General features: G+C 52.0%; 13 protein-coding genes across 13 annotated transcripts; 6 read left to right on the top strand and 7 right to left on the bottom strand.

Moving 5' to 3' along the window:
- Positions 1 to 72: 72 nt before the first annotated feature.
- JCM6883_001515 (uncharacterized protein) lies at positions 73 to 1581 on the top strand (the record flags this gene model as incomplete). The annotated part of the gene is made up of 5 exons (XM_076629109.1): positions 73 to 90; positions 500 to 558; positions 675 to 825; positions 1212 to 1270; positions 1383 to 1581. The coding sequence occupies 5 exons, from the start codon at positions 73 to 75 to the stop codon at positions 1579 to 1581; spliced, it is 486 nt and encodes a 161-aa protein (XP_076490756.1).
- Positions 1582 to 3447: 1866 nt separating this feature from the next.
- Positions 3448 to 4365, top strand: JCM6883_001514 (ubiquitin-40S ribosomal protein S27a; the record flags this gene model as incomplete). The annotated part of the gene is made up of 5 exons (XM_076629108.1): positions 3448 to 3466; positions 3542 to 3558; positions 3634 to 3722; positions 3823 to 3948; positions 4149 to 4365. 5 exons carry the CDS (start codon positions 3448 to 3450, stop codon positions 4363 to 4365), a joined length of 468 nt encoding a protein of 155 aa, XP_076490755.1.
- Positions 4366 to 5340: 975 nt separating this feature from the next.
- On the top strand, positions 5341 to 6503 carry JCM6883_001513 (F-box protein; the record flags this gene model as incomplete). Its single annotated transcript, XM_076629107.1, has 2 exons — positions 5341 to 5677; positions 5743 to 6503. The coding sequence occupies 2 exons, from the start codon at positions 5341 to 5343 to the stop codon at positions 6501 to 6503; spliced, it is 1098 nt and encodes a 365-aa protein (XP_076490754.1).
- A 322-nt stretch (positions 6504 to 6825) lies between these two features.
- Positions 6826 to 8473, bottom strand: JCM6883_001512 (alpha/beta hydrolase; the record flags this gene model as incomplete). The annotated part of the gene is made up of 9 exons (XM_076629106.1): positions 6826 to 6854; positions 6922 to 6976; positions 7036 to 7245; positions 7301 to 7404; positions 7470 to 7544; positions 7611 to 7792; positions 7870 to 7995; positions 8083 to 8236; positions 8428 to 8473. The coding sequence occupies 9 exons, from the start codon at positions 8471 to 8473 to the stop codon at positions 6826 to 6828; spliced, it is 981 nt and encodes a 326-aa protein (XP_076490753.1).
- Positions 8474 to 8818: 345 nt separating this feature from the next.
- JCM6883_001511 (uncharacterized protein) lies at positions 8819 to 10509 on the top strand (the record flags this gene model as incomplete). Its single annotated transcript, XM_076629105.1, has 4 exons — positions 8819 to 8935; positions 9027 to 9145; positions 9209 to 9233; positions 9298 to 10509. 4 exons carry the CDS (start codon positions 8819 to 8821, stop codon positions 10507 to 10509), a joined length of 1473 nt encoding a protein of 490 aa, XP_076490752.1.
- A 252-nt stretch (positions 10510 to 10761) lies between these two features.
- Positions 10762 to 12413, bottom strand: JCM6883_001510 (peroxisomal membrane protein PEX16; the record flags this gene model as incomplete). Its single annotated transcript, XM_076629104.1, has 7 exons — positions 10762 to 10772; positions 10832 to 10938; positions 11000 to 11237; positions 11292 to 12077; positions 12159 to 12194; positions 12252 to 12332; positions 12386 to 12413. 7 exons carry the CDS (start codon positions 12411 to 12413, stop codon positions 10762 to 10764), a joined length of 1287 nt encoding a protein of 428 aa, XP_076490751.1.
- Positions 12414 to 12560: 147 nt separating this feature from the next.
- On the top strand, positions 12561 to 14313 carry JCM6883_001509 (uncharacterized protein; the record flags this gene model as incomplete). Its single annotated transcript, XM_076629103.1, has 4 exons — positions 12561 to 12719; positions 13014 to 13239; positions 13305 to 13577; positions 13646 to 14313. 4 exons carry the CDS (start codon positions 12561 to 12563, stop codon positions 14311 to 14313), a joined length of 1326 nt encoding a protein of 441 aa, XP_076490750.1.
- Positions 14314 to 14540: 227 nt separating this feature from the next.
- JCM6883_001508 (uncharacterized protein) lies at positions 14541 to 15175 on the bottom strand (the record flags this gene model as incomplete). The annotated part of the gene is made up of 3 exons (XM_076629102.1): positions 14541 to 14602; positions 14672 to 14766; positions 14910 to 15175. The coding sequence occupies 3 exons, from the start codon at positions 15173 to 15175 to the stop codon at positions 14541 to 14543; spliced, it is 423 nt and encodes a 140-aa protein (XP_076490749.1).
- A 2108-nt stretch (positions 15176 to 17283) lies between these two features.
- JCM6883_001507 (eS4 family ribosomal protein) lies at positions 17284 to 18644 on the bottom strand (the record flags this gene model as incomplete). The annotated part of the gene is made up of 7 exons (XM_076629101.1): positions 17284 to 17351; positions 17421 to 17515; positions 17659 to 18028; positions 18206 to 18332; positions 18404 to 18449; positions 18520 to 18535; positions 18596 to 18644. 7 exons carry the CDS (start codon positions 18642 to 18644, stop codon positions 17284 to 17286), a joined length of 771 nt encoding a protein of 256 aa, XP_076490748.1.
- A 510-nt stretch (positions 18645 to 19154) lies between these two features.
- Positions 19155 to 20535, bottom strand: JCM6883_001506 (uncharacterized protein; the record flags this gene model as incomplete). The annotated part of the gene is made up of 3 exons (XM_076629100.1): positions 19155 to 19703; positions 19764 to 20212; positions 20268 to 20535. 3 exons carry the CDS (start codon positions 20533 to 20535, stop codon positions 19155 to 19157), a joined length of 1266 nt encoding a protein of 421 aa, XP_076490747.1.
- Positions 20536 to 20704: 169 nt separating this feature from the next.
- JCM6883_001505 (tRNA threonylcarbamoyladenosine dehydratase) lies at positions 20705 to 22842 on the bottom strand (the record flags this gene model as incomplete). Its single annotated transcript, XM_076629099.1, has 11 exons — positions 20705 to 20825; positions 20897 to 21070; positions 21146 to 21217; positions 21284 to 21354; positions 21415 to 21558; positions 21624 to 21660; positions 21723 to 21776; positions 21838 to 21932; positions 21999 to 22045; positions 22109 to 22253; positions 22330 to 22842. 11 exons carry the CDS (start codon positions 22840 to 22842, stop codon positions 20705 to 20707), a joined length of 1473 nt encoding a protein of 490 aa, XP_076490746.1.
- A 282-nt stretch (positions 22843 to 23124) lies between these two features.
- On the bottom strand, positions 23125 to 24636 carry JCM6883_001504 (YbhB/YbcL family Raf kinase inhibitor-like protein; the record flags this gene model as incomplete). The annotated part of the gene is made up of 7 exons (XM_076629098.1): positions 23125 to 23204; positions 23309 to 23604; positions 23673 to 23724; positions 23786 to 23864; positions 23930 to 24055; positions 24121 to 24194; positions 24363 to 24636. The coding sequence occupies 7 exons, from the start codon at positions 24634 to 24636 to the stop codon at positions 23125 to 23127; spliced, it is 981 nt and encodes a 326-aa protein (XP_076490745.1).
- A 387-nt stretch (positions 24637 to 25023) lies between these two features.
- JCM6883_001503 (uncharacterized protein) lies at positions 25024 to 26679 on the top strand (the record flags this gene model as incomplete). The annotated part of the gene is made up of 7 exons (XM_076629097.1): positions 25024 to 25131; positions 25260 to 25297; positions 25382 to 25412; positions 25487 to 25571; positions 25639 to 25862; positions 25930 to 26231; positions 26292 to 26679. The coding sequence occupies 7 exons, from the start codon at positions 25024 to 25026 to the stop codon at positions 26677 to 26679; spliced, it is 1176 nt and encodes a 391-aa protein (XP_076490744.1).
- Positions 26680 to 26947: the final 268 nt, after the last annotated feature.

Genomic DNA, 26947 nt, shown 5'->3' with positions numbered 1-26947 from the left:
TCCATTTCCTTCCTCTCTCTCCTTACCCCGCCTCGCTCTTCTCTCTCCTCGCAATCGCATTCCCTTCATACAATGTTCATCCACATGAAGGTGAGCATCGAATCATTCGCTCGCACCGGGGCGCCTGCCCAATGCAATGAGATAAAGATGAAGATCACTGGCACTTGTGCTTACTCGTTCTCTCCACAGACTCAAACTGCCAAAGTTGTGAGCCTGAGATCTACACGGAGTACATGAGACGTATAGGTTTAGTTGACAGCTATTGACACTGTTCTCGGTCGTTCGTTCATTCAATCCGCAACCTCGATTCATCTCCAGCTCTACCTTCAAGTCGAACCTCATAATACCGTTAGTGCACTATCCGCTTCGGCCAGCTTCAGGGAGACGGGAACGTTGCTTGCTGCAGACGAGGATGGATTGCGATGTTTCTGTTCAACGTTCAACGCTGTACCGACGACGGTTCAACTTGACGTTTTACTGACGATATGGATCGTAACAGACTAAACAGGTCAAGGAGATGCTCGAAGTAGCCGAGGGTATCCCTCCTCTTCAACAACGGTGAGTCTCGCTTCAGTCGTTACACTCAATGATTGTCTCGACGACTTCTTGAGCTTTGACGATCGGATTCCGCTTTTCATTGATGCTGATATACCTTGTCTGCACTCTGTGGTCAGTTTGATCTTTACCGGAAAGGCCATGACGGACGACTGGACCCTTTCGGACCACAATGTTCAACATGGCTCGCAAATCTTCCTCCTCCCCTCTCACGGTTCTCCCGCCGCGAAATTTGCAATGCAGGTCCCTATCTGGCAGATTTTCATCAAGGTATGTGCTCACTGCGGATTCGCCCTCCCTTGATCGTTGCCCACAGAGAGCCGTGCTGACTCTCTCTCCGCCTATTCCCATGCATCCAGACCATGACGGGCAAAAGGGTAAGCCCAAAGCGCGCTCTGGCACTTACAAAAGCGGCCAGTTCAATCGGAGTTGACTTGTTCGCTCTCCATCCTACCTTATCGTCAATCCCGTCTTCTCCTGCATCCCGCATTGGAAATGGCCGAAGATTACCGTCGGGATAGATGAAACCTACTCGGTGAGCTCTCGGTTCCTCCTCGTTCAGCAGAGGGCAAGAAGAAGGGAAACGAACTTCTGCTCTCACAAAGTTGCGAGCGAATGAACAAGTCGCTGACGCTCCGAGTCTCAACGTTCTGCAGATTCTCGAATTGAAGAAAGTCATTTGCGATCGTGAGGGCGTCCCAGTTGATCAACAACGGTGAGCCCTGCATTCCGCCTACGAGTCCCATCCTTTTCGTTTTCTCGCGCAATGTCGACGGGGAACACCTCCCATAACTGACTGAGACTTGCTTGATCTGCCCCCGCCCTAGCTTGGTCTATTCCGGGAAGCAACTCGAGGACAATCGTGCGGTAAGGGATTACGGAATCCAGAAGGAATCGACGATTCATCTATTCCTCCGTCTTGCCGGCTGTGCGTGTGGATGTCGCCAACGTCCTTGGGTCATCGAGATGGAGGTCGATGGAGTCGAGTCGGTTGAGTCTCGTGCTGAAGTGTCGTGCGCTGCTTGAAGGAAGAAGCGAGTCGGAAAAAGTTTGAGAATCGAGTTTTGATGGATTCGTTCTGTTTGGTCGCAATCGATTCCTTTTGTTAGTCTTCTGCCTCGCGCTCTATACGTTAGCATCGGAAGGGGGAACAGGAGAGAGCAGCTTACGAACAGGGCAGAGCAAGAGGACAAGTTTCGTTCAGGGAATCTGAGCTCTGTTCCGTCGATCAGGTCTGTCGCGTCCGAGACCTCCCTCCTAGATCCCGAGTCAGCTAGGTGATCAACCCGCTGGAAGGACAGCCGAGTAGCTATGCCAGCGGTCTCGGTGAGTTGTCGATCCGCGATTTGCTCCCGCTTCGAATCCATTCTCTCTCCGTATCTCTCCTTCTCTCGCCTGCACCTCGAACTCGAATGTGTGTAATTTAATGTTTTTTGGTCTCCGACGAACTCGTTCCCCCTTTATATTTCGTTTCTTTTCTTTCTTTCATTCCAAAACTTTCGACTCCGAAGGAGAGAGGAGAGAAGAGGAGAGGAAGATGAAAGAATTTCGAGAAACCCGACACTGCTGCAACACAAAAGAAGAAGAGGGGTAGAGAGGAGGGAGGAGGGGAAAGCCCGAGTCTTTACGAAAGAGGGAGGGAGGAGAGGAAGGAGCGGAAGAGAAAGGCGGATCAAAGTCGAGTCGAGGGGGAGATTTACTCGGCCTTGGCCTTGGTCTTGCGGGTAGCGGAAGTGCCCTCACGGAAACTACGGTCGTCAACGAGCTCGTCAGTACATCGAAGGAGGAGCGAGGAGACAGAGAGAAATGTGAGATTTACCCGTTCTTGAAACGACGGGAAACGTTCTTGAGGTGAGACATACGACCGGTACCGGTGGTGTGTCGGCGCTTAGCCTTTTGACCCCACTCGTCTACAGGCGTCCAGCGAAATCATCAGTATCGAGAGAAGGAGAGAGAGAAGAGGAGGAAATTGAAAACTGACAGGACCTCATCTTGGCAGCGGGGAAACCGCACGAAGAGCAGGTCTTGTGCTGCTTGTGGAACGAGCGGCGACCGCAACGCCTGCAGAGAGTGTGACTCTTGGTGTGGCGGAGACCGAAAGAAGTCGTTCCCTTCGTCTATTCGTACAGAAAGATGCGAAATTGTCAGTTACAATTACTGGTGAATCGATCGTAATTGCGGAGGTTCAGGTCGTCGAGCATGGGATGGTATATGTAGCGTCTTGTCAATCGGTTCGAGTGGTGTAGAGAGTCGGAGAAACTGGGAAGGAGGTGGAAGGGTAGGTCGGTTGAGCGAGTGAAAGTCGAACAACCAAAGTCTCCTTCTGTGGACACGACTTGTTGTGGGTGATGTCGTATAGTTGCTTGAAGTGATATTGTGTGCTTGTAGAGATCGTAGCGCGGTCGAGAGAGGTGATAGATGCCGGTTGTAGGATGGAGGTGAATCGAGTTGGTGGTCTCTGCTTCGAAGTCGTGCTGCTGACCCGATACCCGCTCCAAGATCATAATACACCCCTCTCTGAACATCCTGGCCTTTCTCTAACCTCCCCAGTATCCTCGCCGGCGAGTAATCGTAACTTTTCCCGACCCGCTCAAACTTTCCCTCCTTCAAACGCTTTCCGTTCCGGTTGGTCCGATTCGCGCTTGACTGGGTCTGTACGGGTAAATAGTCGTCTCTGTATAGCTTACCATTGTTGTAAAGAGATCGAGTGGCCTGGAGACGGAGGGAAAGTTTGAATCTTTGCTCGTCTCGTTCGCTCTCCTCTGCCAAATTTTCCCTCAAAAGTTTTCGAACCCCCCGTCCCGCCTCTCTCCTTCTTCTTCTTCTGTCATCTTTCCAACCTAGGACCGCACCGTTCACCTGGCTGTGTAGGTAAAAGAAGATCAATCAATCATGCAAATCTTTGTTAAAAGTTCGTCCTCCCTCCCTCTCCTCCATCTCCTCACACTCATTCGCTGATCTCGCTCGCTTCCTCGTCATTGCACAGCCCTCACGGGTAAGACCGTAAGTTGTCGCGACTGTCTCTCTGTTCCCTGGTGAGAGCGAGGTGCTGACGACTTCTCCCCTTCATCCCGATAGATCACCCTCGAGGTCGAGTCCTCCGACACGATCGACAATGTCAAGGCCAAAATCCAAGACAAAGAAGGTATCCCTCCTGATCAACAACGGTGAGTCTTACCCTACCGCACTTTGTCCCGAGATTTCTTGTTGGCGTCTCGGATTCGCTCATCTCGCTCGGTTGACTGACTCTACTACGTTCTCGTTTAGTTTGATCTTTGCTGGAAAGCAACTCGAGGACGGACGTACCCTTTCGGACTACAACATCCAAAAGGAATCGACCCTTCACTTGGTTCTCCGTCTTCGTGGAGGAGGAAAGAAGCGTAAAAAGAAGACGTAAGTCCGCTCGTTGTACCATCTCCTCCCCCTCCGTACCCTCTCGGCGGTCCGACGTCTTCACCTCGTCGAAAGGACCGGAAATCGAAAACTCGAAAATCGCAAACTTTCCTTTCACCCCTTTCTCGCTCCACTCTTCGACCTCCGTCCTTCCCTACTACACTATACACTCTTACTGACTCTATGCTCGCCATGTACAGCTACACTACCCCCAAGAAGATCAAGCACAAGCGCAAGCCTGTCAAAATGGCGATCCTCAAGTACTACCGCGTCGATTCCGACGGCAAGATCAAGAGGCTTCGACGAGGGTGCCCTGCTGAGTCCTGCGGTGCGGGGATTATGATGGCGAATCACAAGGATCGTCAGTACTGTGGAAAGTGCGGGTTAACTTACCTCCTCAACGATTCCAAGGCCTAAACGGATGGATCTCGGCTCAATTCGAAGGTTCATAGTGTCTATACGTTGTACGGTATCTCCTAGCTTCGTTAGACCTGTCCCTTGACGAGATTTGGTCATTGAAATCGGTTTTTTCTTTTTTCATCTTTTCGTTGCGAAGACTGAAACAAGTCAATAAAGCGTTCCCGCTACGATCAGGACGATGGGGAATGGCTAGTAGTCACCCCTGTCGCTGCTCTACATGATGGGATGAGTTGAAACCCGTTTACTCGATCGCTTCACTACTTTTTATCGCCGTTTTTGGCTTTCGTTTTTTCCCTCGAGCAAAGATCGAGTACTCTTCATGCGGAGGGTGCTGTCCGAACACATCACGGACGTAGAATAGTGTAGCAGGTACGATGAGCGCAACTCCACACTCTCGAAGCGAAAAAGGTGCGGAAAGCTTTCAAAGGACAGTTTGATTTCTGGTCTCCCGCAATGCTTCCGCTGGGCATCTTGCGTCATCGTTCGCTCCGGGTTAGAGCCCTGTATACTGAGGCATCTGTCTGGAGTTCTGCTGCACGAACGGAGTGCTAAGATTGCCGTCGCAGAGCAAGAGAAACGAAAGTGAAATTGAAGCTCGTCCCGCTCGCAACGACTTGCCTAAGATGCGATTCAGCTGAGCTCAAACCCAGAGGATGATCGAGATCTACTACAAATGGCTCAGATCATCTCGGTTCAGCTTCGTTGACGGGAGCGAAGTTCAAGCTCAAGCCTTCAGGCTGACACGGCGTTTCGTCTCCCCTTGCCGAAATTCGAGTCTCTACCAAGTCTCGGGGTCTTATTCGCGAATATAATGCTCCTAGCGACGAAGCCGGTCTTCACTGCGATGCGAGAGCGGGCTTTGGGAGCTGCTCTCATCGATTCGGCTCTTTCACTCCTTCCCTTCACTCATCTCCTTCGATCTACCTTCAGAGCTCGCTCAGCGCCACACATACGCCCCAACGAACCCTTCTGATGTCCGTCCATCTCCTCCCGAACGAGCTTCTCGCCGGAATCTTCTTTCATCTCTCTGCCTCAAGGTCGAACCTGTATCGCGTCGCCCTCGTCTCCCGTACCTTCTACCATATCGTCAAACCGATTCTATACCGCCAGATCACCATCAGAACGAAACGACGACGTGAATTGTTGAAGAGAGCGAGGAGAGAAGATGCTCAACTCGTTCAGAAGTTGGTCATCGACGGTCGTGAGAGTGGTTACTTCTCGAGATCCAGTAAAAACGTAGATTGCAAGTTCGACTCGGGATTTGGCTGTCTGGTAGACCTTTTTGAAGGCAAGTTGCTCGACATCACCAGTGAGTTTTCTCGCAATCCCGACCCGAGTAGGAGCCTGTCCCGCTAATCGATACTCGTTCGGCAGCTCTACACGTCTTGCATTTCGTAGGTCCTCCTTCGATAGATGACCCGCCGAAGTTAAAGGCAAACAGACCAGCTACCAACCTCGTCGAACTTTCTGTGCGAGGCCATCGAGGCGGCGGCGACTTCTGGGACGCAGTCCTCCTCCTCGAACAAAACCGACCGAAGCTAGCAAAAGTTGGGTTCTTGGGCGTGACTTATTGTCATCGTCGAAGAGGGCATTATGGTGTCGATGAGGAAGGTTTTGACGAACGCCCCGCTCTTCTCCTTCGTCTCGCATCCTCAGTCGACGTCATGGTTGTTCCCGAATTCGCTGCAGAACGTATCCCTCAATCGCACGGTGTCCTGGTTCGCGGAGGTACTCCGGACTCGATCGCTCCCCTCTGGATCTCTCGTCGCGGTTGCAACGCTTATTGGCGCCCATTCAGCGACTCGGCCCATCCATCACACGCTTCATTCTTTCTATCGACCCTCCGACAGATGTTAGAAGCGATTCGACCCGTCCCTGAACGCTCGATTTTCCTCTTCATTTTCCTTCCGTGGTCCCGCTCTCGTCTCCCCTCCGAATTCAACTCTATCTTGGCGGCAATGGAAGGACTGAGTGTCGAAGTACATGTGTATGGTCTTGAATGGGAAGAGAGGGTGCTCCTCAAGGACGAAGCAGAAGATTACATCTCGCTTATTCCTCAAGTCTTCGTGGATTGGGTCTCGAAACAGAAGGAGAAGGAAACGGGAGAAACGGGAGAAGATGGGTCAAAAAGTTAACGAGCTGTACGAAGAGAGCAGGATCAGGATGAGTCGAATCGAATGAAGCGAATTTGCAAGTAGCAACGAATTCCCGGCACAAATTTGATTTCTTGTTGTTTTCGTTTCTCCTGGCTGTGTTTCCCGAAAGAGGAGAGAGCCGTTGGGTCAATAGGAGAGAATGCTTGCTAGCGAACTCAACCCGACGAGTGCCTCAGCGAGTCTTCGGCAATTTCTCAATGACTAGATGCCATCTCTCACGCAATCCTGACTGGCTACGGCTTCAGATTGGTAGACGATAAGGTTACACCACTGAAGAGCTCTACGTGGTTACAAGTAACGCTCAGGGGTCGTCGAAGATGACTTCCTTGACTGCAGAAAACGAAAAGCGAAAACTGGTCAGGTATCCGATAAAAGCACATCTCTAGGTCCGACTCACTCAATCTCATGACGTATTCCGTCTCGCCTATGAATGTATGACTGCCTTCCTTAGCCTGCTCACCGCCGAAGAGCGTCAGCAAATCGCTTCGAGCGCAGAAACAGTTGAGCTGACCTCTGCCCACACGACTCTCCCTTTCCCACTGCCTCGCTCAAATCTCTTCACTGTACCCCATCTCCCTATTCGTTGCTCTTTCACCAGTTCGTCCTTGTTATCCCCGAGCAAGAGAGGTTCGAGTAGATGATCTGAGAGGGTTCGCGAGTGCGAGAACGGGATCACAGGGTCATCTTGCGCGTGTACTAGTAGAATCGGAGCAGAGACATCCTGGAACAGCGAAAGGTGAGTCCGAGGAAGAGCAGGGAGATCGAGCCTAGCCTACCGAAATGATCGATTTCGTGTCGAGTTTTGTGCGAAGTAGGCTCAAGAGACGTTTGAACAGCCAGGGAAATCTCGTCAACGGCGAAACGAGCGGGATAACGTTTCCTAGCGAGAGACACGAAGCAGTAAGTGAGAGAGATCGAGGTGCGGCAATATGCTAGAAGACCCACCGAGCTTGTAAGTCTCGAGTAGCGTTGCGATAGACGAGAACGGAGCGACCAGAATCAAACCTTTCACTTTTTTGCCTGTCCGTACAATCGAGCGTAAGTCGCGATTTGAAGCCTGACGTTTACCGCAAAGACGTTGCTGACCTTCAGCCTCGAGTCTCGCCGCCAGTGCAGTCCCGATTCCAGTACCGAGTGATTGACCCATGATCACGATTCGCGAGGCGTCAACTTGCTTTTCGAGGTGAAGGTAATCAAACGCTCTTCTAGCATCTATCAGGACGCCTTCTTCTGACGGAGGTGGCTTCGAAGACGAGTCGGCAAAGCCCCTGCAAACAAAGCGGAACGGATTTTAGTCAGACGACGGACGATCGCAGGCGACGGAGAGAGCAAGCAGGGACCTCACCGGTAGTCGGTGATGAGAAAGTTGCAGTTCATAGCCGAGATCTTCTGACCTACGCGAACCCGGTTCCCGACCGCTCGAGTACCTGCGTTTCCGTGGAAATACAGAACTGTAGGGTAGTCGGAAGATCTAGAGGCGCAGAGTCCCACGAGAACTTTCATCAGCTTGCTATCGATCTTCGAGGCTCAGGTTGTAGGGAGAGGTGAGGGTACGTACCGCAAAGCGGCATCGAAAACCGAATCTTCGAATTGACCCTCCGTTGATAATCTACCCTCACGCATCGCCTGACCGTAAGCGCCTTCAGCGAGTACTAGCCAAGCTCCAATCTTCGCTCCATCATGCGTGTCGAGGTAGAGGTTCCTGACCTTGCCTGGGGCGAAACCGTAGAATTCTGGTTCGTCGAATCGAGCGAAGAGAGGGAGGGGTCATTTCGCCCAATGGAGGTAGATGAGGGATCGTTGTACTGGCTCGTAGGTCAACGAAACAAGAAATGTACCTAGTCAAGAGGAGCGAGTTGGTTGGCGATTGAGCGTTTCGAGGGAGAATCGAGCGAGAACGAACTGAGAAAGATCGGAAGCAGCCAGTGAGCTCGCCGTAAGACGCCCATACCTCGAAAGTACCCTTCACGAAGCGTTTGCTCAAGATAGACGAGTCGTTGTGAAGCGGAGAGAGGAAAGAGATGAAGCTTGAAGAATGGTCTCCTCGATAACTTTCCCTCGTCCAGCTTCATCCAGCGCATCAAACCGGATCTCGACACAGGAGAAGAATTTGCAGAGGAGTAGCCAGCCTCCCGCGACTGAAGCAACCAAAGTAAAGCAGTCTAGAAGCCAGAATCAAGCGTCATCACTTCGACCACGAAACCCTTCGGGACCAAGCCTATCTCGACTCCTTGCAGCCCCGATAAGCTCCCAGTCACCTTCTGAGCCACTCATCGCAACCTTGACCGAAAGAGATGCCTGATATCGACGTTTTCGTCACTTCCATCCTCTCGAACCCTCAACTTCGCGGCCGACACGAACGAGTACGAAGAGCTCTCACGTCAGCGCGAGTACCTTATGCGGAACACGATGTGAGTCTCTCATGTAACGGGCTGCTATTCACTAGCGTATTGAACTGACGAAGCGGTCTCTATGTGGGGAAAATCATCCCTGTTTCTTCAGGTTGCATCCGATGAAGCAGCGAAATCATTATGGAAGCGAAAGAACGGAGGGAAGAATGAGTTACCGTTCATCCTCGTAGATGGAGAACCCGTCGGAAATATCGACGACATGGACGAAGCGTGAGTTTTGCGAAACTTTTCACGATTTACCGTCTTCACACGTTGACCTCTCGCTTCGTGCAGAGTCGAGTTTGGAGAGTTGCGACAGGTTCGTTCGACTCAATGTCACAAATAGCGAAGCTCTTGACTGATCATTGTCCTCTCGCTCGCAGTTCCTTCGCCTTGATGCACCTCCTCCCCCTCCTTCAGCCACAAAACCTGTCGATACTCCATCCCCAACAGTAGAAGCTACTCCTACAGCCTCAACAGTCACTACCGGCACCCCTCCACCACCTCCAAAGCCCTCTCTCGACGATTTTGCCGACCTAGATCTGACCGAATCCGAACTCGCTGAACTCGCACGCGAAATCTCGAATAACGATACCTTCTCGAGCGGACTCGTCAGTAATCCGGGTCAAGATCATAGCTACGACTTCAGTCATGCGACAAGGAGGTTCGAAGGATCGACGGCGTCGCTCAAAATTGAAAAGATCAATTTTACAAGAGCTTTACCGGATCGACCACTCGCGAGCGATGTCGTCAGGGATGAGTTGGAGGGAATCGAACAAGGGGATCTAGATATTGATGAACTGGAACAATTGGCGAAAGAGTTGGAGGCGGAAGAAATGGAACGACGGCGGTTGAGGGACGCCCAAACAAATACTGGTTCGAGAGGAGTCGAACCTCCACCACTGCCAGCGAAGAAGGAGGAGGACGTTGTCGAAACTTCAACCCTGCCGAAGGAAGTCGCAGAATCAACCGCTGTCGAAGGAATGGGAGGCGCTTCACTCTCTGCTCCACTCGCCGAGATCGAGAAGCTCAATATCTCTACAACGTCCCCTGAACCTGGAGATCTTGGGAACAAGACGCTCACACTCGAATCACCGATCAAGGAGGAGTCGGCTCCTTCACCAAAATTCGCAGATACCGTTCCCCTCGATGCGACCGACGCTCCTGCTCCTCCTTCCTCTTCGTCGACAGCCACAACACCTAAATCTCTCTTCTCCTCGGTCACCGAAGTCTTCACTCCAAGCTCGTCTTCCTCGGTTTCGACGACGGCTGGTCAAGTTCCCGAACGGAAGAAGTCGACACCGACAGAAGTCGAGCACCTCAAGAAATCGCTCGCAGGAGATGGGGGAGGAGGAACCGATTCGTCGTTGTTGGAGAGCAGTGAGATGGAGATGCCTAGCTTCGGAGTGACAGACATGGATCCTGATCATCGAGCATCACCGGATGAGCAAGAGCAGGAGGAACCGCGGTCAGATTCGGATGAAGCCGCACCGACAGATACGCTAGGTGAGACAAGGCGGGAAGAGGAGGAGAGGTCGAAGGGAGAAACGTTGGAAGATCGAGTAGCTCAAGCGATCAAAGGAGGTGATTTGTAGTTGTTCTACCGAAACCCCTTTACAGGTATCACGATACAATCTTCCTCCTGACCGACGCGCTGTTCGAGTGAGAAAAATAAGAGAGGATACAATGCACTGCTTTTTGGGAACCTGCTATCAAATACAAAACGAAACTCAACTAAAGACGACGAGATACATACAAGGCGGAAAGACAAGGGAGCAAGAGAGAGAGACCGCGCAGAAAAAGACCGGGAAGAACAGACGAACATGGGAGCGAGATCGCAAGGAGTTTTAAGCCGAATCTGTGACTCAATCGTTCTATTAGTATCTCATACGGCCACTGATCTGACGGCAGACTCACAGTAGTAGTATTCGTCGATGAGCGGTGTGTAATCTTTGATCATAGTCGAAACGAATCCGATCAAAGGTTTATCCGCAAATCGATCCGAAATTCCTTCGAGTCTCGGTCTACACACGAACAAGCTCATCAGTCTTCCGTTTCCGAGATCGAAGCAAAGAGTGAACTCACTTTGTCCACATTTCCCACACGGGTCCTCTGAGTAAGTACCACCAAAACGCTTGACCTCGTTTCCCAGTTTCCTGTTTCTCCAGTTCACTCGGAGCGTAGGGTAACATCGGTCCCGAGGCTTTCGATGCGTACATTCTAGAAGTTGAGGACTGTCGTAATGTGTATGCGAGGTACTCGAGCGCGAGGGAGAGGAGGTAAGGGAGAGTGTGACGCCGTCCGTATCGTTTCATCGCGATGACTAAAAACGAGAAAAGTCAGTCATGAGTCCGAAGGAGGGAGCAAATTGACTGACCATAGATTAGTGGTCGAAGAATCCAGATGATCTCTGCTAGTTGTTTGACACCCTTCGCTCGTTCGACCAAATCTTCCGGTCTTTTCACATCTTCGATCGTCAACACTTTCCGGCTCAAATACTCCCTACTGAGATCCTTTGTCGTTCCTGTCGGATTGAACGTTGACGAAGGGTCTCCTGGTGGAGGGGCGTCTTGTTCCTGGCGTAGTGAAGCGAGAGTCGGCCTAACGAATCCCGATTTCGCGCCCGTCCAGAATTCCTTCTCCTCAACTTCTGCATCCAACAATCCCAACTCTGCGTCCGTCTCTTTCCCATCGATCCTCCTCAACAAGACATCTGCCGCACTCTGTGGCGATTGATGTCCCGGAGAAGAAGGATTCGAATTCGCAGCTTTCCTCATTCTGATCATTCGATCCCTCTCCTTCTCTAACAAGGTCGGATCCATCTCCCTCTCGGCGACTGGAGGTTGTACATTCGGTCTCCCTTTCGTCGCTCCCATCAACCCTAACCTTAACGCAGCTTTGATCGCTTCTAAACCGATTGCGAGTTTTTCCGCCCCTTCTCTTCCCTTCTTTTTCCTCACTGCCATTTCGAGGAATAGTTCGACCGACTGGATGACTGATAACAGTTGTGCCATTCGTCGATAGGGAGGGGAAACGGTCGTCCAATGTCGAGTGTAGCGAGTATGAGAGGAAGAAGGAGGTCGAAGTGGGGCAGGAAGAGAAGAAACGGCTTTGTGGAGGATGTTGTCATGATAGAGTGATACGAGGTTCGTTAGAGAGTAGACTGTATCGTCGAGAACGAGCAAAGAGGAAGCGTGAGTGAGTCGGCGATCAAGAGAGAAGAAGCCGGAGGAAAATAACAAACGGGATTCAGACGCGAGATCGGCATCGTTGAACCGGCCTACGAGAGCGAGCGAGTGAGTTACATGATCATAGTAAGAGTATGGTGGGGACTAACCGGGAATGAACCAAGAGAGAGTACGGAGAGTAGACTCGATTGAAGCGATCCGAGATGCATTCGCCAACAGCGTCGCCTCATCTATTCAGTTACGGTTAGTACAGCAACATCGACGAGTGTGCATGGAGACTCACAAGAGGCGATCACATTCGAAACTGTCATCAGAGGGAAGAGTGGCCGGTAAAGAGTGGAGAGAGGTGAGTTTGAAAAGTTGTAGTCGAGCAAGCTTTTCCAAAATTCGATTGATTAGCTGTAATACTGCTGATCTACCTTGTTCACTCGACTCTTCCCCCGACAAGATCACCCACGATGAGTACCGCCAAGACACTAGCGAGTATTGCTGCTCCCGCACCTCAAGTCGCCGAGGAACCCACGGTCCAAGTCAAGCAACAATCGGCGAAACAAAAAGCCAGAATCGACAAAGGTCTACCAGAGACTCGCGTTGAATCAGTCAGGGTCGATGGTCTCGTAAGTCAAAGAGTCTAGTATTGTCCTGGGATCTTTCCGCGTCGAGTATGGGTCAGTAGGAGGGAAGTTGGAGTGATGAGAAACGACAGAGATGAGAATATTCTCTCACTGTCAGGGAGATCAGAGGACGGTACTAGGAGCAGGGCTCAATGTCGAAACCCAGAGGAGCTCGCGGTGAGGTTCAAGCGGGGCGGAACCACGATGGACGATTCGTTCGAGTCCCCTTCATGAAGACGATCAATCTCAGTATTCCTCTCGTGTGCATGGGTACTGACCCTATATACTCTTCGACAGGCTCTCATGAAGATCATCAAGCACTCGCGGGAAGCTCACGTCGTCCACCCCGCCCCTCCCAACACTTCAAACGCTACCGTCACTTTCACTCCCGCCGTCGGTCAACTCCTTGGTATTGACTCGAACGGTACTCTCGAAGTATCGAACGCATTTGGACTCCCTTCTGGTACCCTTGGTGGATCGACTGCTGAGACTGATGGAACTGAATCGCGAGGAGTAAAAGCTGGTAAGCAACTTTCGTCTTGTTTCACAACGACATCCGACTGACTGCTTTGTTCCCGCTCAATGCAGCCACAAAATACTCGACTCAACTCCTCTCCCGTATGAACGACCTCAACGCCGATGCTTCCCTCGTCGGCTTTTACACTTCGACGAACAACGGTCAAATCCTCGCAACTGGAGGATTTCTCGAAGCTCTCGTCGGTGCCCAGCTCAGTGGAGGAGGACTCGGTTCGGGACAAAAGACTCAACCTACCCCGAGACCCGGACTCGGTCAACGACCTGTTGCACAACTTTCGAGCGGAGAACAGAACAAGAGTGGAAAAGGAATCGCTCTCGTTTACGGTACGTTGAACTGCGATCGCTCGTCGCAGCGCGGAATCATATCGCTGATCAATATTTGCCGTCGACAGATATCGCTAGCGCCGCCCAAGGAGCTGTCGGATTGAAAGCTTACCGCCTCACTTCCAACTTCGTCGATGCCTATCGAGCAGGCAAATTCGACACTGCTGGCTTGATCGAAAACAAACTCGTTCCTTCCAACATCCTCGAAGAAGTTCCCGTCACGATTCACTCGAACGCCCTCCTTACCGCTTTCCTTTCGACCCTCACTTCGACTTCCTCTTCTTCCCCTGCATCCTCCCTTTCTACTCCTTCATTCTCGGCTCTCTCCCTCCCTGCTCCTTCCGCTTCTTCTCACATCCCTTCGACTTCGGTCCCCGCTCCCCTCACTCAACCTCTCCAACACCTCCTCACCGCTCTCGATACCCACCAAGCCCATCTCTCTACCCTCTCCTTCCAATCTCGTCAACTCGCTCGAGACCGCGCCCGTCTCGAGAGTTCAAACCCGGCGATCGCGAAACGCCGTCAAGAGAACGATCAACGCGCGAAAGAGGGACTCCCTCCTCTACCGCCGTCGGAAGAAGAACTCAAGGCTGGATTGAAGGAACCGAGTCGACTCGAGACAATGTGTGCCCTAGCGGCGGTCGAAGGTGCCGCAAAGAGTTTGAGCGAGGCAACTGGAACGGGAGTCGTCAGGGCTTACGGTGCGAAGGCTGGTGCAGAAGGAGTTAGCGTATAGATCTCGATCTGCTGGAAGGCGGCTATAAAATGGTTCGTTTCTTGAGCCAGCGAGGGATTTTGATCATTCTTCTCTTCTGCATGTAGACTGTTTTTCGTATTCTTTGTTCCTTCTTCTTCTCTACTCCTTCGATGAATTGATCACGAGGGCGAGGCGAAATGTATACCACACTCTCTGCATTTCGTCTACGGAAAGAAGCCAGTGCTTGAGTAATTCGCTTCATGAATTCAGTGAAAATGGCCGTCAAAGTTCTGATGATCACGCTCTTCAGCAATCGAGAGTTTGACTCCTACAATCGCAGACACGAGAACGAGTCAGCAGATGCACCAGATGAGAAAAGAGAAGGGAAGCGACTGACCTCCTCCCTTGGGAAGCGAGACGGCAGCCTTGGATCCGTGACCCATGATGAAGACGTTCGAAAGACGGGTGGCGAATTCACGGTCGAGGATGTCTCTGCGAGATTGTGGAGGTCGAGAGAGGGAGGGAGAGACGGAGCGAGAGAGGAAAGAGGGAGACGAGGAAAAAAGCAAAGTCAGCAAAAACTCGTTTTTCTCGACGACGACGGCAACGAGCGGGAAAGCGACAGCACGACTAACCTCACGTGGACAATATCGTAACCTCCAAGGTGCCTCTCCTTGTGAACAATGGTTCCAACGCGACCTTGATTGCGTCCTCCAGTGAGCATGACGAGTTGTCCTTGCTCGAAGGGGATCACTTCGGTAATCTTGTTCTCGACGAGGTCGAATTTGACAGAGTCTCCAACCTTGATGATGGGGTCGCTTGAATTGTCTGAGTCTGAGATCGGGATTGAGGTCGGAACGGTGTAGGATTCTAAGCTGAGCTCCTGCAGCCTTTTCGTCATTTTCGACGACTGCTTCGGCGGTGAGCGTGTTCGCTGGGAGAGTATCCGCGGCTGGGTTTCCTCGAGCCGAGAACCATCTCCTCATCGCGAAACGGTGGAGCAGGACGTCAAACTCGGAGCGACCTCGCATCGTCGTGACCGGATCGCTTTGCGGTGATTAACCTCGAACGAAGAGTTGGCGCGAATGTTGCATTCCAGTACGAAGGTCACTCGCGAGCAGTTCGGAATAAAGCGGCCTGCTGTGTGCCACGGGGGGAGAGGAAGAGGTGAGACTCTGGAGCCTGAAATCAACGAGGAGAAGAGTTTGGCTTACATTCTCTTTCCTCCCCAGTGGACCCCGGACAGACTAATCGATGACGTATTGGACCCAGGCGTGCGTCTTCTGTCGCTCGCTCGTTGCTGAACAACGATTGGTCGGAGCTCGAACGAGAAAACCCATGCGACTGGCGTGCCGAAATCATTTGACAATAGTCATCGATATGACCCTGCTTCCGCCCTTCGCCAATTCGACATGATTGAAGCCGCTACGGTCGCCGTGGAAGGCGAGAAGGGATTCGTCTGGAGCAGGCGTGGATTGCCATCGTCGGAGTTTATCGAAGTTGCGGTTTGTCGCCAGTTGGCACTCACGAGCTGGAGACCAGACACGAGGCAGCGTTGACTTCCATCCGCTGAGATTTGGCGACCTTGCCTCAGAGGGTTGACGAAAATGAGGGGCGGACCCTGGAGTGCGACTTGGAGGAAAGCGGGAACGTGGAAAGTGACGAGACGGAGAGAAGGAACCGGAAAGGAAACGCAAGGCCGGAGTAGTGGAGATGTCGAAGATAGTGAAGACGGATGCGTAGTTGCGACGAGAACTCGAAATGTGCGTGTAACGAAGTGGATTTCGAATCCGAGGGGGAGAGTCTTACATTCTAGTGTTCATTCGATGTGTGCCGCTGCCGAGGCGATCAATAGTTAGCGATATCCGCCAGCACAGAAGGACGCAATCAACAAAAAGAGACGGCAGAGACAGAAGGGGCTTACGAGGTTGGCGTGTCGCCTCGAGTCAGCGACTCTGAGCTCCGAATTTTCGTTTCGAGAACTGTTCCTCTTTCCCAACACAATTGCGATACCGGATCCTTCCTCGCACATATCATCTCGAAAGATCCTCCTCCTTCCTGGCGCCCGTTTCCTGGCAAAGCGTTTGCGCATTGAGGTGAGGTAGGGAGAGGAGTCAAAATCGCAGCTGAGCAGTTTTCGAAATCTTCCATTTCAGCGATTCTGGAGTAGCAGATTAAGGCCGTATCTTCCCCTGATGGGCTATGTGCTGTCGAAAGGGTTGGAGATCAACAATTCTGCTCAATGGAGAGCCGTCTGAATCAGTCTGAGGATGAATGATTGTACTCGGGCTGCGCGGACAGCAAGTTGAAGAGGTCGGCAAGCACCATAGTAGTCTATCGACGCTGACTCTGCGCTCGCGATCATCCCAGAGTGCGCTTTGGAGAGGTCGAGGGAACTCACTCTAGATCAACCAGTTCACGCATTTCCGTCTCTAGATAGAAGGCTGTTGTGCCATGTGCTGATTGGTTCTGATATTTTCATTGGGTGGTACCAGTCGAACGCGAAGTCGATTGAAGCCGACGATGAGGTAGAGCAAGAGAGAGAGCGGAGAGTTCAATCATTTTCGCTCAGCTTGGGAGAGGGGAGCACGGCGAGCGATTCTGCGCGCAAGGCCCCTTGGGTAGTACCACCAGTACTACAATACGAGATGAGCTCCGCTTGAGTACATTCGTGAACCGGGACTCTAACGCGAGTGAGCTGAAACCGAGCTCGAGGCTCGCTGTCTTGTCCAGGGTGACGTTCTCGCGCGTCTCAGCATGTTGATACAAGGATGGGTAAGCGACCGAGCGCTCAAGTCGCAGACCAGAGACAGTCAGAATGAGGCGACGACTCAAGAGCGTTCGGTCGATTCGGCTGCTGTATTTCGAACTAACTCTCGAGCTGCTCGCAAACTTCAGACGGGATTGTTTCGAATGAGAACGTGGTGTTCATTTTCATTCGACTCTTGAAACCCGGGGTAGACTCAAAGCACTACTACAACAGCAGGACCCGAAAAGTCTTCAACCGATTTAAGAGCGAGCCTTCTCGGCTTGCTTGCGGCGTTGGTCACGCTCTTCAGCAATCGAGAGTTTGACTCCTACAATCGCAGACACGAGAACGAGTCAGCAGATGCACCAGATGAGAAAAGCGAAGGGAAGCGACTGACCTCCTCCCTTGGGAAGCGAGACGGCAGCCTTGGATCCGTGACCCATGATGAAGACGTTCGAAAGACGGGTGGCGAATTCACGGTCGAGGATGTCTCTGCGAGATTGTGGAGGTCGAGAGAGGGAGGGAGAGACGGAGCGAGAGAGGAAAGAGGGAGACGAGGAAAAAAGCAAAGTCAGCAAAAACTCGTTTTTCTCGACGACGACGGCAACGAGCGGGAAAGCGACAGCACGACTAACCTCACGTGGACAATATCGTAACCTCCAAGGTGCCTCTCCTTGTGAACAATGGTTCCAACGCGACCTTGATTGCGTCCTCCAGTGAGCATGACGAGTTGTCCTTGCTCGAAGGGGATCACTTCGGTAATCTTGTTCTCGACGAGGTCGAATTTGACAGAGTCTCCAACCTTGATGATGGGGTCGGGGTATCGGATGGTGCGACCGTCGTGAGTGACGATGAAGGGAACTCCCTTAGCTCCAAGTTGAACTTTCTTGACCTTGAGGAGCTTGTAGGTAGCTTCCTCTTCGGAGATTCGGTGGATGGCGAATCGTCCCTTGACGTCGTAGAGGAGACGGAAGTGCTCGCCAGACTTTTCAATCGAGATGACATCTAATCGGAAGAGAGAGAAAGGGAGAGAGAAAAGGAAAATCGGGGGGTAACGGACCAGATCAGCCTGTTGTTACGCTCCATCGAATCCGCGTGCCGAGCCCTTATCGCTAGAGACCAGGTATCGCTACCCGGAATCTAGGGGGTCATCAGGCGACTTTAGTGGAAGAGCAGGCTAACCTTGGAAACCGGCGGGGTAGGTCTCGTCGGTTCGGACCTTGTTGTCGATCTTAACGAGACGTTGCTTGACGATGAGGGTGACCTCACGTCCAGTAAGAGCGTACTTCAAACGGTTACGGATGAAGATCTACAAGCAAAACGAAAATGGATCGGATTAGCTCGTCAACCCTCGCCGCGTCTTCAGGTTGAGAAACTCACGGAAAGGGGCAAGCACTCGCGTTGTTTGTGGGGACCAGGCGAAGGCCTAACGAGAGGGGAGCGATGCGTAAGTAACTGAAACTCGAGATTGGAAGGAAAGGCCGAGAAATGCGCACTTGGGGGCGTAAGCACCTGAATAAGCGCAATCGGATCAGCTTCGAGTATCATATAAATGAGCAGAGAGGAGCTTACCACCGAGCTTGTCGAGCATCCAAGCCTTGGGGGCCGCAAGGCGAGACATGTGCTTTTTGGGTCCTCGTGCCCTTTATGTCACCGAATCCAATTCACAGATGAATACCAGGACATCGTAGTTCGAGTAGAGCGGGTTGTAATTGAGGGGAGGTTGATGGGAGAAAAAAGTGATCAGCTCCAGTTCACGATTGCGGGAAGCTACAGACGAGCGGGCAAGCCCTCGTCGTAGCTGCGAAAGAGATTGTGCAACGTACATGTTTGCTCTAGGTTGATCTGCTACCGGGGGAACGAGAAGAGACGGTCCGAAAAAAGCCCTCGCCAAGTTCCTCTCCCTAGTCGAGACGGTTTTTTGCAAAGTCCCACAAGTCGAATGCGACTTGCTCAATTTTCTGCGCTTTTCTCTCCTTCGCCTCTCTCTGGCTTCCAACCGCGACTCTGTACGAATCAACCCTCGATTGCTCTGTGACAGACAATGAGTACGAGTGAGGACGCAGAAAGAATGTGTATGAAGCAAGTCCGGAATCTCCTTTCAGTCTGAGCTCAAGCTTTCGTACCGTGTCTACTCAATCGTGTCAGGTTCAGCTTCTTCCTCTTCCTCCTCGATCATCTCCGTGCGCACGTCCCTCGAGACTGTCCTTGTTCGAGTCTGCGAAAGGTCTTGTTCGATGAATCGCTTTCCAGCTCGAGTTCCGCTTCTCATCTTGCCCTCGTTCTCGATCCGTCTGTCCTGTCCTGACGTCACTCCTCCGTATGCTTCGGGATCAGCCGGGTCGACACCTTGGGCGGAAGGATCGATGTCATGGTCGCTGCTCGCTCCGAGTTGTCGAGAATCGGCGACTTGACTCGAAGTGACTGACTTCGTGCGAATGCGTGAACGGTTGCGACGCGGAGGAGGAGATTGAGGAGAAGAGTCGAGAGGAACCTCGGACGTAGCTTTGGTAGGCGTCGAAAGAGGCTCAGAACCGGTCGAGACTTCCTTTCCCTTCGTCGATTGAGCCGAACCTGGTTCGCTTTCGATAGAAGGGCGTTCTGCTGATGGTGCTTTCTCGGGAGTTGCAACTTGAGAGTGGACGGGTATAGTGTTGGAAGCAAGGTGTGAATTCTGAACCTGCTTTCGGAAGAGCTCGTGTGAGGGGCTTCGTTGGCTTTGCGAAAGAGCCTGACTCACCCGCGGGGACCCAGACTGGAAAGCAGATGCGAGTGAGTTTACGTTCTGCTCCAGTTCCAGGTGTTTCTCAAGGATTTCTTTCGATCCCTTCGCCATTTCGGTTCGAGCTTCACCCAATATTTCTTCCAGAACTTCGTCCTTTCGTTCCCTGACGACCTTCTCGACTCGCTCTTCCACTCGTTTCATCAAGTCAGAGTGGTCTCGTTTGATGTTCGCCCTTTCCGACGCGAGTTGTTTCTCGACTTCTTCCAGTCTTCTGCGATTCGACGCTTCGACCTCTTCAATCCTCCCATTCTGAGCTCTCGCTCGTGTGACCGTGTTTGACTCGTAGACCTCGAATGAGGTCGAGAGTGCAGTCGAACGTTCGAGAAGGGAGTCGAAGAGAGGAGCGAATTTTAAATCGAAAAGTGTCGAAACGGCATTGAGGACTCGCTTCTCGAGGAGTTCGCCTACTCGGTCGAAGTGTTGTTAGATTACTCTTGGTGAGCACGAGAGACTACATACCTTGAGTATCCACTAGTTGCCTCACAATCGTCAGTTCATTTCGAAGCGAATCCAACTCATCTCGAATCTGCAAAACCCCCTCGATATCTGATCTCATTGCTGCAGTCTCACTCTTGACATGGTTCAGAGTAGCTTTGAGCTTCGCACCGTAGAGGTCTGACGGTTGTAGTGGAGCACGAGGAGCAGCGAGACCCGAAGCGAGAAACGGAGATGGAATCTCGTTCGGAGCGTATTGACGTGCGGGAGGAGTCGACGGAGCACGAGACATGTCGATACTATTTGCCAAAGGTAGCGAGGTATTGTCAACGAGAGCGGATGAGAGAGGAGAGAGAGAGAAAGGAGAAAATTGCAATTTGATCCGTTTCGCTGCGTCGAAGTCACTGCACTGAGATGCGAATAAAGCTATATGAAATGCGAGTAACGAACTAGACACAGAGTTACATGCGATAAGGTCTCAATCTACGTTCCTCCTCTGCCCGTTTGTGCACGAGAGCAGTCACTTCCGGTCCCCAGTACTCTTCTGGATCTTCACCTCCCTTCAAGCAGTGTTCCTCATGTCTACGCCGCAGAGAGAATGGCAGAGTGAGCGGTATAATCCTCCAAATCGAACAATCCGAGAGCGAGCTTACCTGCTTCCCTCATCTCGCTCGAAGACTACCAGGTTGTCCCAAGCGAGGCCTCTCTCCTTCTTCCACGGCAGAACGGTAGGTCGTGCTGGGAAAATGTGTGGTGGTGCGACAGAGCGAGCGCGGTGGACCTCTTCGAAAAGATACAGCATGTCATCCTCCGAGAAAGGAATTCGACTGCGATGGACGAGAGCGTCAGCTCAACTGTCGCGTCAAGACACGAGATCGTAAAGGATGAGGCTGCGAGCTTACGTTGATCCGGTGAGCTGATTCTCGACAGCAGCTAATTGACGATGAATTGTCGCGGCAGTTTTCATTCGGTTCCTTTGGTAGTTCACGAGAGCGTCAATACGAGGTAGACCAGCAGGAGGTAAGACGGCCTCGACTCACTTGACCGGTAAGGTTTCGGTCTTGAAGCCAGCGAGTTCGAGAAGAACGTAAGTAGCAGCAGCGTTTCCGAACTGCGAAACGAATTAGTCAGCTTTCACGCTCTTGCGTCAAAGGCGAGTTATATTGCTCACCATAGCTGGCAAAGGACCGAGAACGGGCAAGATTCGAACTCGGAAGTTGCTCATCGCATGCAGCTCCTCAACTTTGCCTTTTTGGAACTCTTCCTCAGGCAGTGGCAGCAGCCCAAGATCCGACCGAGGCTTCTCTGTCGAGTACTGATAGCGAGAGATATCTTTAGTTGCCCAATTTGGCTTGAAAGAGAAGGGAGATTCGAACTCACAACGACAGGTACTCCGTGTGAAACGCCCTCCATTCGTCTGCGACGTAGAGCAGGTCAGCAACCACAAAGCGAAAGAGCACTTATTTGGTCCCGACTCACAGCCTTCGGCGAACTTGTCGAGCCAGAGGATCCTCGAAAGTGGTTGAAATGTCGCTGAACCAGATGCGAGGTCAGCTTCGCGTTCAGAATACCTTGACGGGTATTTGTGACACACCTCACTTGGATTCGACTTGGATCACTCTTGGCTCCGGCTCCCAAAGCAGAGAACACCTTGATATTGTTCTTGACACAATAAGCGAGGAGATCAACCTGAGGCGGGAACAAGCGTATATCAGTTACAGCCTGAAGGCAAGTATCCTCTGATGCGAGCCTCACCTTCGAATCGATATTGTCGATACAGTCGATAACGTAGTCCGGATTGCCTACGAAGGAGAACAGTCAGTCAATAGGGTCCAAAAGCGGCTAAAGAAGCGAAGGCGCCTCACCCTCAAGTAGTTCTGCAGCTTTGTCCTTCTCGAACAGCTCGATTCGCTCGTCGACTTCGACCCAGGGAGCGACTGCCGCGAAGTACTCGGCGCACGAAGTGACTTTCGGCGTTCCAACCTCTGCCAAAGTTGCCGTAGAATGTCGCTACAAACATCCGTGACAGTTCAGCCTCAAGCGAGCACTCGAGAGAATAGATTAAGGACCCGAAACGACGACTCACGTTGAGGGAACTGAGGGAAACTTGGTCGAAATCGATGATTCGAATTTTACGAATTCCACTTCGAACGAGCATTACTGCCGCCGCACTTCCGACTCCTCCGACTCCTACGACGACGACAAATTTGTTCCTGATCTGTTCCATCTTCTCCTCTCCAAAGAAGGCGTAGTTCCTTGCGAGAGCTTCCCGAATGATCACTTCGCTAGTTTTCTTTCCCTTCTTCCCGCTGCTCGCTGCGTTTTTCGCCGTGCTCGATATACTGCCTCTTCTACTTCCCACCGGTCTCGTAAAATCCCTCAACTCCTCCGTAACATCCTCATCGTCTTCGTCTTCGAGAACATGTTCGATCTCATTCTTGAGGTTCTTCCTGCGCGTCGTTCGACGTAGTGCTTGTGCGGCGAAGATGCTACCTGCTGTGAGGGCAGTAGAAGCGGCTGCAACGAGTACGAGTCGGCCAGTTGAGGAGCGAGAGACGTCTGCGACTCGAGAGATGAAAGTCGAGGAAGAGCTCGACATGGTCGATGGAAGGGTCTCTGTGTGCCTTCTGTAGCGCTTGTGTAGACCTCAAAGATCAGTCGAGCTGAATGGGCCGAAAATCGAAAAGTCGTCGAGTTGAGTGAAGGAAAGGAAAGAACATCGTGATTCGGACGCTTCGTTCGTTTTCGCAAGTCACTATGTAGGCAGAGGAATCTGGAGCGCAGTCTATGCAGCGCCATGTCTAGCGGCAGCGTTCTCTCGAAATGACTACCGCGGAAATTCTCGTTTCTACGATTTTCAAAAAGCTGCGATTGCGTGCCACTATACAACCTCGTACTTTGGCGGGCGCCCAATATAAGTATCCATCTTGGGAGGTCGTCCGTAACGAGGTTCAGGTTGTTCTACGCCGATCGCACACGCGGGATAGTCAGCAGAAGATCATTCGACGTCGAGAACAGCGCTGCACAGCGACGCAGCGAGAGATAGATTGGAAATGAAGACTCACGAAGTACTTCTTCGTAGATCTGGCTGACCGATTTGTCCCACTTCTGCCTGAAGAAACTAACACCCTTCGCTTCGAGCTTGTGTTCAGCTGCGAAATCCCTCACGTCAAAGTCTAGTCGCTCAATCTCGGATTCTTCGAGTTGGAGTTTCGCGTTTTCGGGTTGAGCAAAGAGGAGAACGGTGTATCGGTGGTAAGGGGTTCCGTTTTGAGGGTGAGGAGGGATATAAAGCAGAGTCGAAGGGAGGGAAGAAAGGGGAAGGACAGAGGAAGAAGTGGCAGAGAGGGGAATATTGGGACTGCAAGTAGAGATGAAAGATCAGATCAGGCCGACTACGATTCGGTGGAGGTAGGAGAAAAGACTTACACAATCCAGTGAGCGAAAGTGGTGAAGGATTGGTTCAGTTCGTCGGGAACATCTGCACCGAGCCGAGAGAGGTCAGCGACTCCCTTCAGCGTATGGACGGCAGGGCGACTCACCGGGATCGAGGAGGAGAAGGGTATATAGACGCTCATCGGAATGGAAAACTTGGGCGGAGACTTCGATGCCTTCCCGAGTCTACATCGAGAGCTTTGATCAACGACCCATTCCCACCTCAAGTAATACGGCGTGAAAAGACTCACATCAGCAGGGCTCGTGAAAACTCCGGGAACAATCTGTTCTTCTCCAATTCTAATCCGTAGGTCGGCTTCTGGCACGATCTCAGGTAGGAGGTCGGGGGTGACAGACATTTGAGTCACTCGTTGCATCTACCGCGTAACAGAAAGGGTTGTTAGGATGGAGAGAGAGCTTAGACGAGGAGGAAAGGACGAACGAGAATAGCCAAATCTCCCTCTTTTCGCCATTTTCGCTCGGCCAGGAATCGGAATACAGGTTTTGATAAGTCAGCTGGTACGGACGAACGAACCCTGGCGAATTAGTACCGGAACAATGCGGTGAAAGGAGAGTTTTGTGAGGACGACTTTGCGAGTCTGTCGAAGCTGCTGAAACACCGTACTTCGCGCAGAAAGTTCTTGTGCAAGTATCTCGACCGTCTCCGAGTACAAAGAGGCTCACCTTGACCGTTGTTGGCCTTCCATCTCGTTTCCGGATCATTTGACCAAGCCTCGACTTCCAGCTTCTCCAACACTGCCTGATCCACCTCCTTGTTGCCTTTGAGCTCTTCTAGATCCTTGAGCTTCTGCTCCCGGTCGCGTGCGATGTAGGCGAGAGCTTGATCGTATGCTGGAAGAACTCCAGGTTTGATCGGAGCGCTGTAGCTCGAAGTCGAGCTAGCTTGAGTAGCTAGTGAGCGAGTGAGTGTTCTCAATGATTGTCGTGTGCAGTGCATGGTGAATGAGTATGGAAGAAACGCAAATCGAAAGGTTGTCGCTGATCAGCCGCACTCAGAGGAGATCACGGAGATAAGCTCAAAGTCCTCGGAGACAGCGAGTCTTTCCTTTTTTCCCGCCCTCGCGACCCCGCTTCTCAGTTAGTCCTAAAGGTGGGGCTACTGTCACCGGTGTCGCGCGTGACACCGTGAGACAGCCACGGAGAACCCGAAAAAGAGCTTGTTTTGTTCCGATCTAAATTTGCTTCACTCAACCACAAGGTTCGCCCGCTCCCTCTTTCGTTCCCATCTTTCTCTCACCCTCGCTCTATAGCTATCCTCTACTCGTTTCCGGCGACCTATTTCAAGCGCAAACCAAGCCCTCCAAACGTTCGGATTTCAACCAACATGCTTCGCCTCGCCGTTATCGCTCCCTTGATCCCTCTCGCCGCTGCCTACGAATGGTACGACATCAACAACCAACCTACTTCTCCTTGGCAGAAAGGCCAGATCGGAGTAAGCTCACCTCACTTGATTCACCTTGTGCGATTCGCGATGTTTCGACTTGGAGCTCGTCGCGGTCGCGCGAATTCCCCTCTCGCTATGTCCCATGCTTACGTTATTCGCTCTTCATTCGCTCACAGCACAATGCCTGCGGTACCAACGACAGTCAAGATTCCATGTGAGTTTCGTTCGCACGAAATCTCACGGATTTTGTTGACGCTGACTCGTTCTCTCGCCGCACTTACTCTTTGTCACACTACAGGTGCCAAACCGTCATGATCAACTCTGTCGAGGTAAGCCTTGTTTTCACGATTGCTTCTGCTGCGAGAGAGAATCGCTGATGTGTTTCTTTGTTTTCAATTTTCAGGATTTCTGCTTGTGGGCGCCTCCGAACCCTAACAGCGAAATCGGCGAGACTGAAGCTGAAGAGGTGGCTTGGTGTACCTCTTCCGGTAAGCCAGCCATATCATTCTTCTTCGCTTTCGTCGGATCTAAGCTCAAAAATTTCTCGTTCCGCAGGACACGGAGCTCGTATCATGCCTGAGGGCACGATTCACTCGGCACACATGCTCGTGACTCCTCACTACACCCAGATCACCGGAACTGGGGACTTTACGAAGCTGAACGTCCGCGCCGGCGATTCTGGAGGAGAATTGGACCCACATGGGGCTGACGGAACGGGAAATCCTCGCGGAGGACTCGTCTATGCCCAGGGAGCTCAGATACAGGAGTGGAACTCTTTCGTGAGTTCTCTCCTCTTAACCTTAGACTGCTTCGACGCTGTCGCTGACATTCTTGAACTTTTCTCAGATCTCCGACAGCGAGTTCTGTATCCGAGTTTGCCCTACTTCAGATCCCGACTCCTGGCAATGGTGTCAGCACATCTACGACATCCAAGGTTGCTCGTGGAATCAGCCCGGTAACTATGGCGACGGCTTCGATACTTGCCAAGGAGACTCCACCGAGTACCCTCCTGGCCTCTACCCCGACGGAAATGGAGGAACTTCGACTTACTACCAATCGCAAGGTGCCGCTCCTACCGGTCATCCCGCCGGAGCTTCAAGCAATTGTCAAGCGGTCGCTACTGTCGGAGGACAAGGTGCCGCCTTCGCGTAAGTTCCTCTCCACTTCGTGATTCTGACCCGATCAACTGACTCCTTCCATCTATACAGTGCCGCTCCCACTACAACTTCGGCATCGTCGTCCTCGACCATGTCCTCGGTCCCTCCGTCCTCGTCTAGCTCATCGAGCGATTCATCCCTCGCGAGCAGCAGCGACTCTTCCTCCGCCAGTTCGAGCATGATCACCTCAACCGCCTTGTCGTCGACGTCCTCATCTTCATCTCTCACGACTTCAACCGTCATTTCTTCCGCCTCCGTCGTAACCCAAACTTCGACCCTCTCAAGCTCTTCTTCCTCCCCTCCGTCTTCCGCCTCGTCCAGCCCCGTGGCTCGTGCTTCTGGCTCATCCGCCAACCTCTCGTCGTCTGGCACTCAACTCGCAGCCGGACTCACTTCCTTCGCTTTCGTCCTCTTCGGAGGAGTCGCTCTCTTCGCTTAAAGTCTTTCCACCTGCTCGATACCCTTACTCTTATGGACGTTCTCTTCTCTCTATCTATTATCTTCCTGGGTTTCACATGGACACTTCGTATTTCTCTCGGTAACACTCACCCTTCCAGTCACTCCTTTTTTCTCCGGCTCTTTTCTGCGACGAATAGTTGACGTTTGCTTGCACTCGCTTGATCTCGTATCGATTGGAATGTCACGCTATCTCTCGTCTTTCTCGCAACTAGTCCTCGAGCCGAGAGATTCGTAGTCAAAGCTGTGAG

This window comes from Sporobolomyces salmoneus (genome assembly GCF_050403485.1).
Source record: "Sporobolomyces salmoneus JCM6883 DNA, S_salmoneus_JCM6883_v1_ctg4, whole genome shotgun sequence".
Classification (NCBI taxonomy): Eukaryota; Fungi; Basidiomycota; class Microbotryomycetes; order Sporidiobolales; family Sporidiobolaceae; genus Sporobolomyces; species Sporobolomyces salmoneus.
Note: the sequence above shows the minus strand (reverse complement) of the source record. Positions and strands in the feature narration are given on the sequence as shown.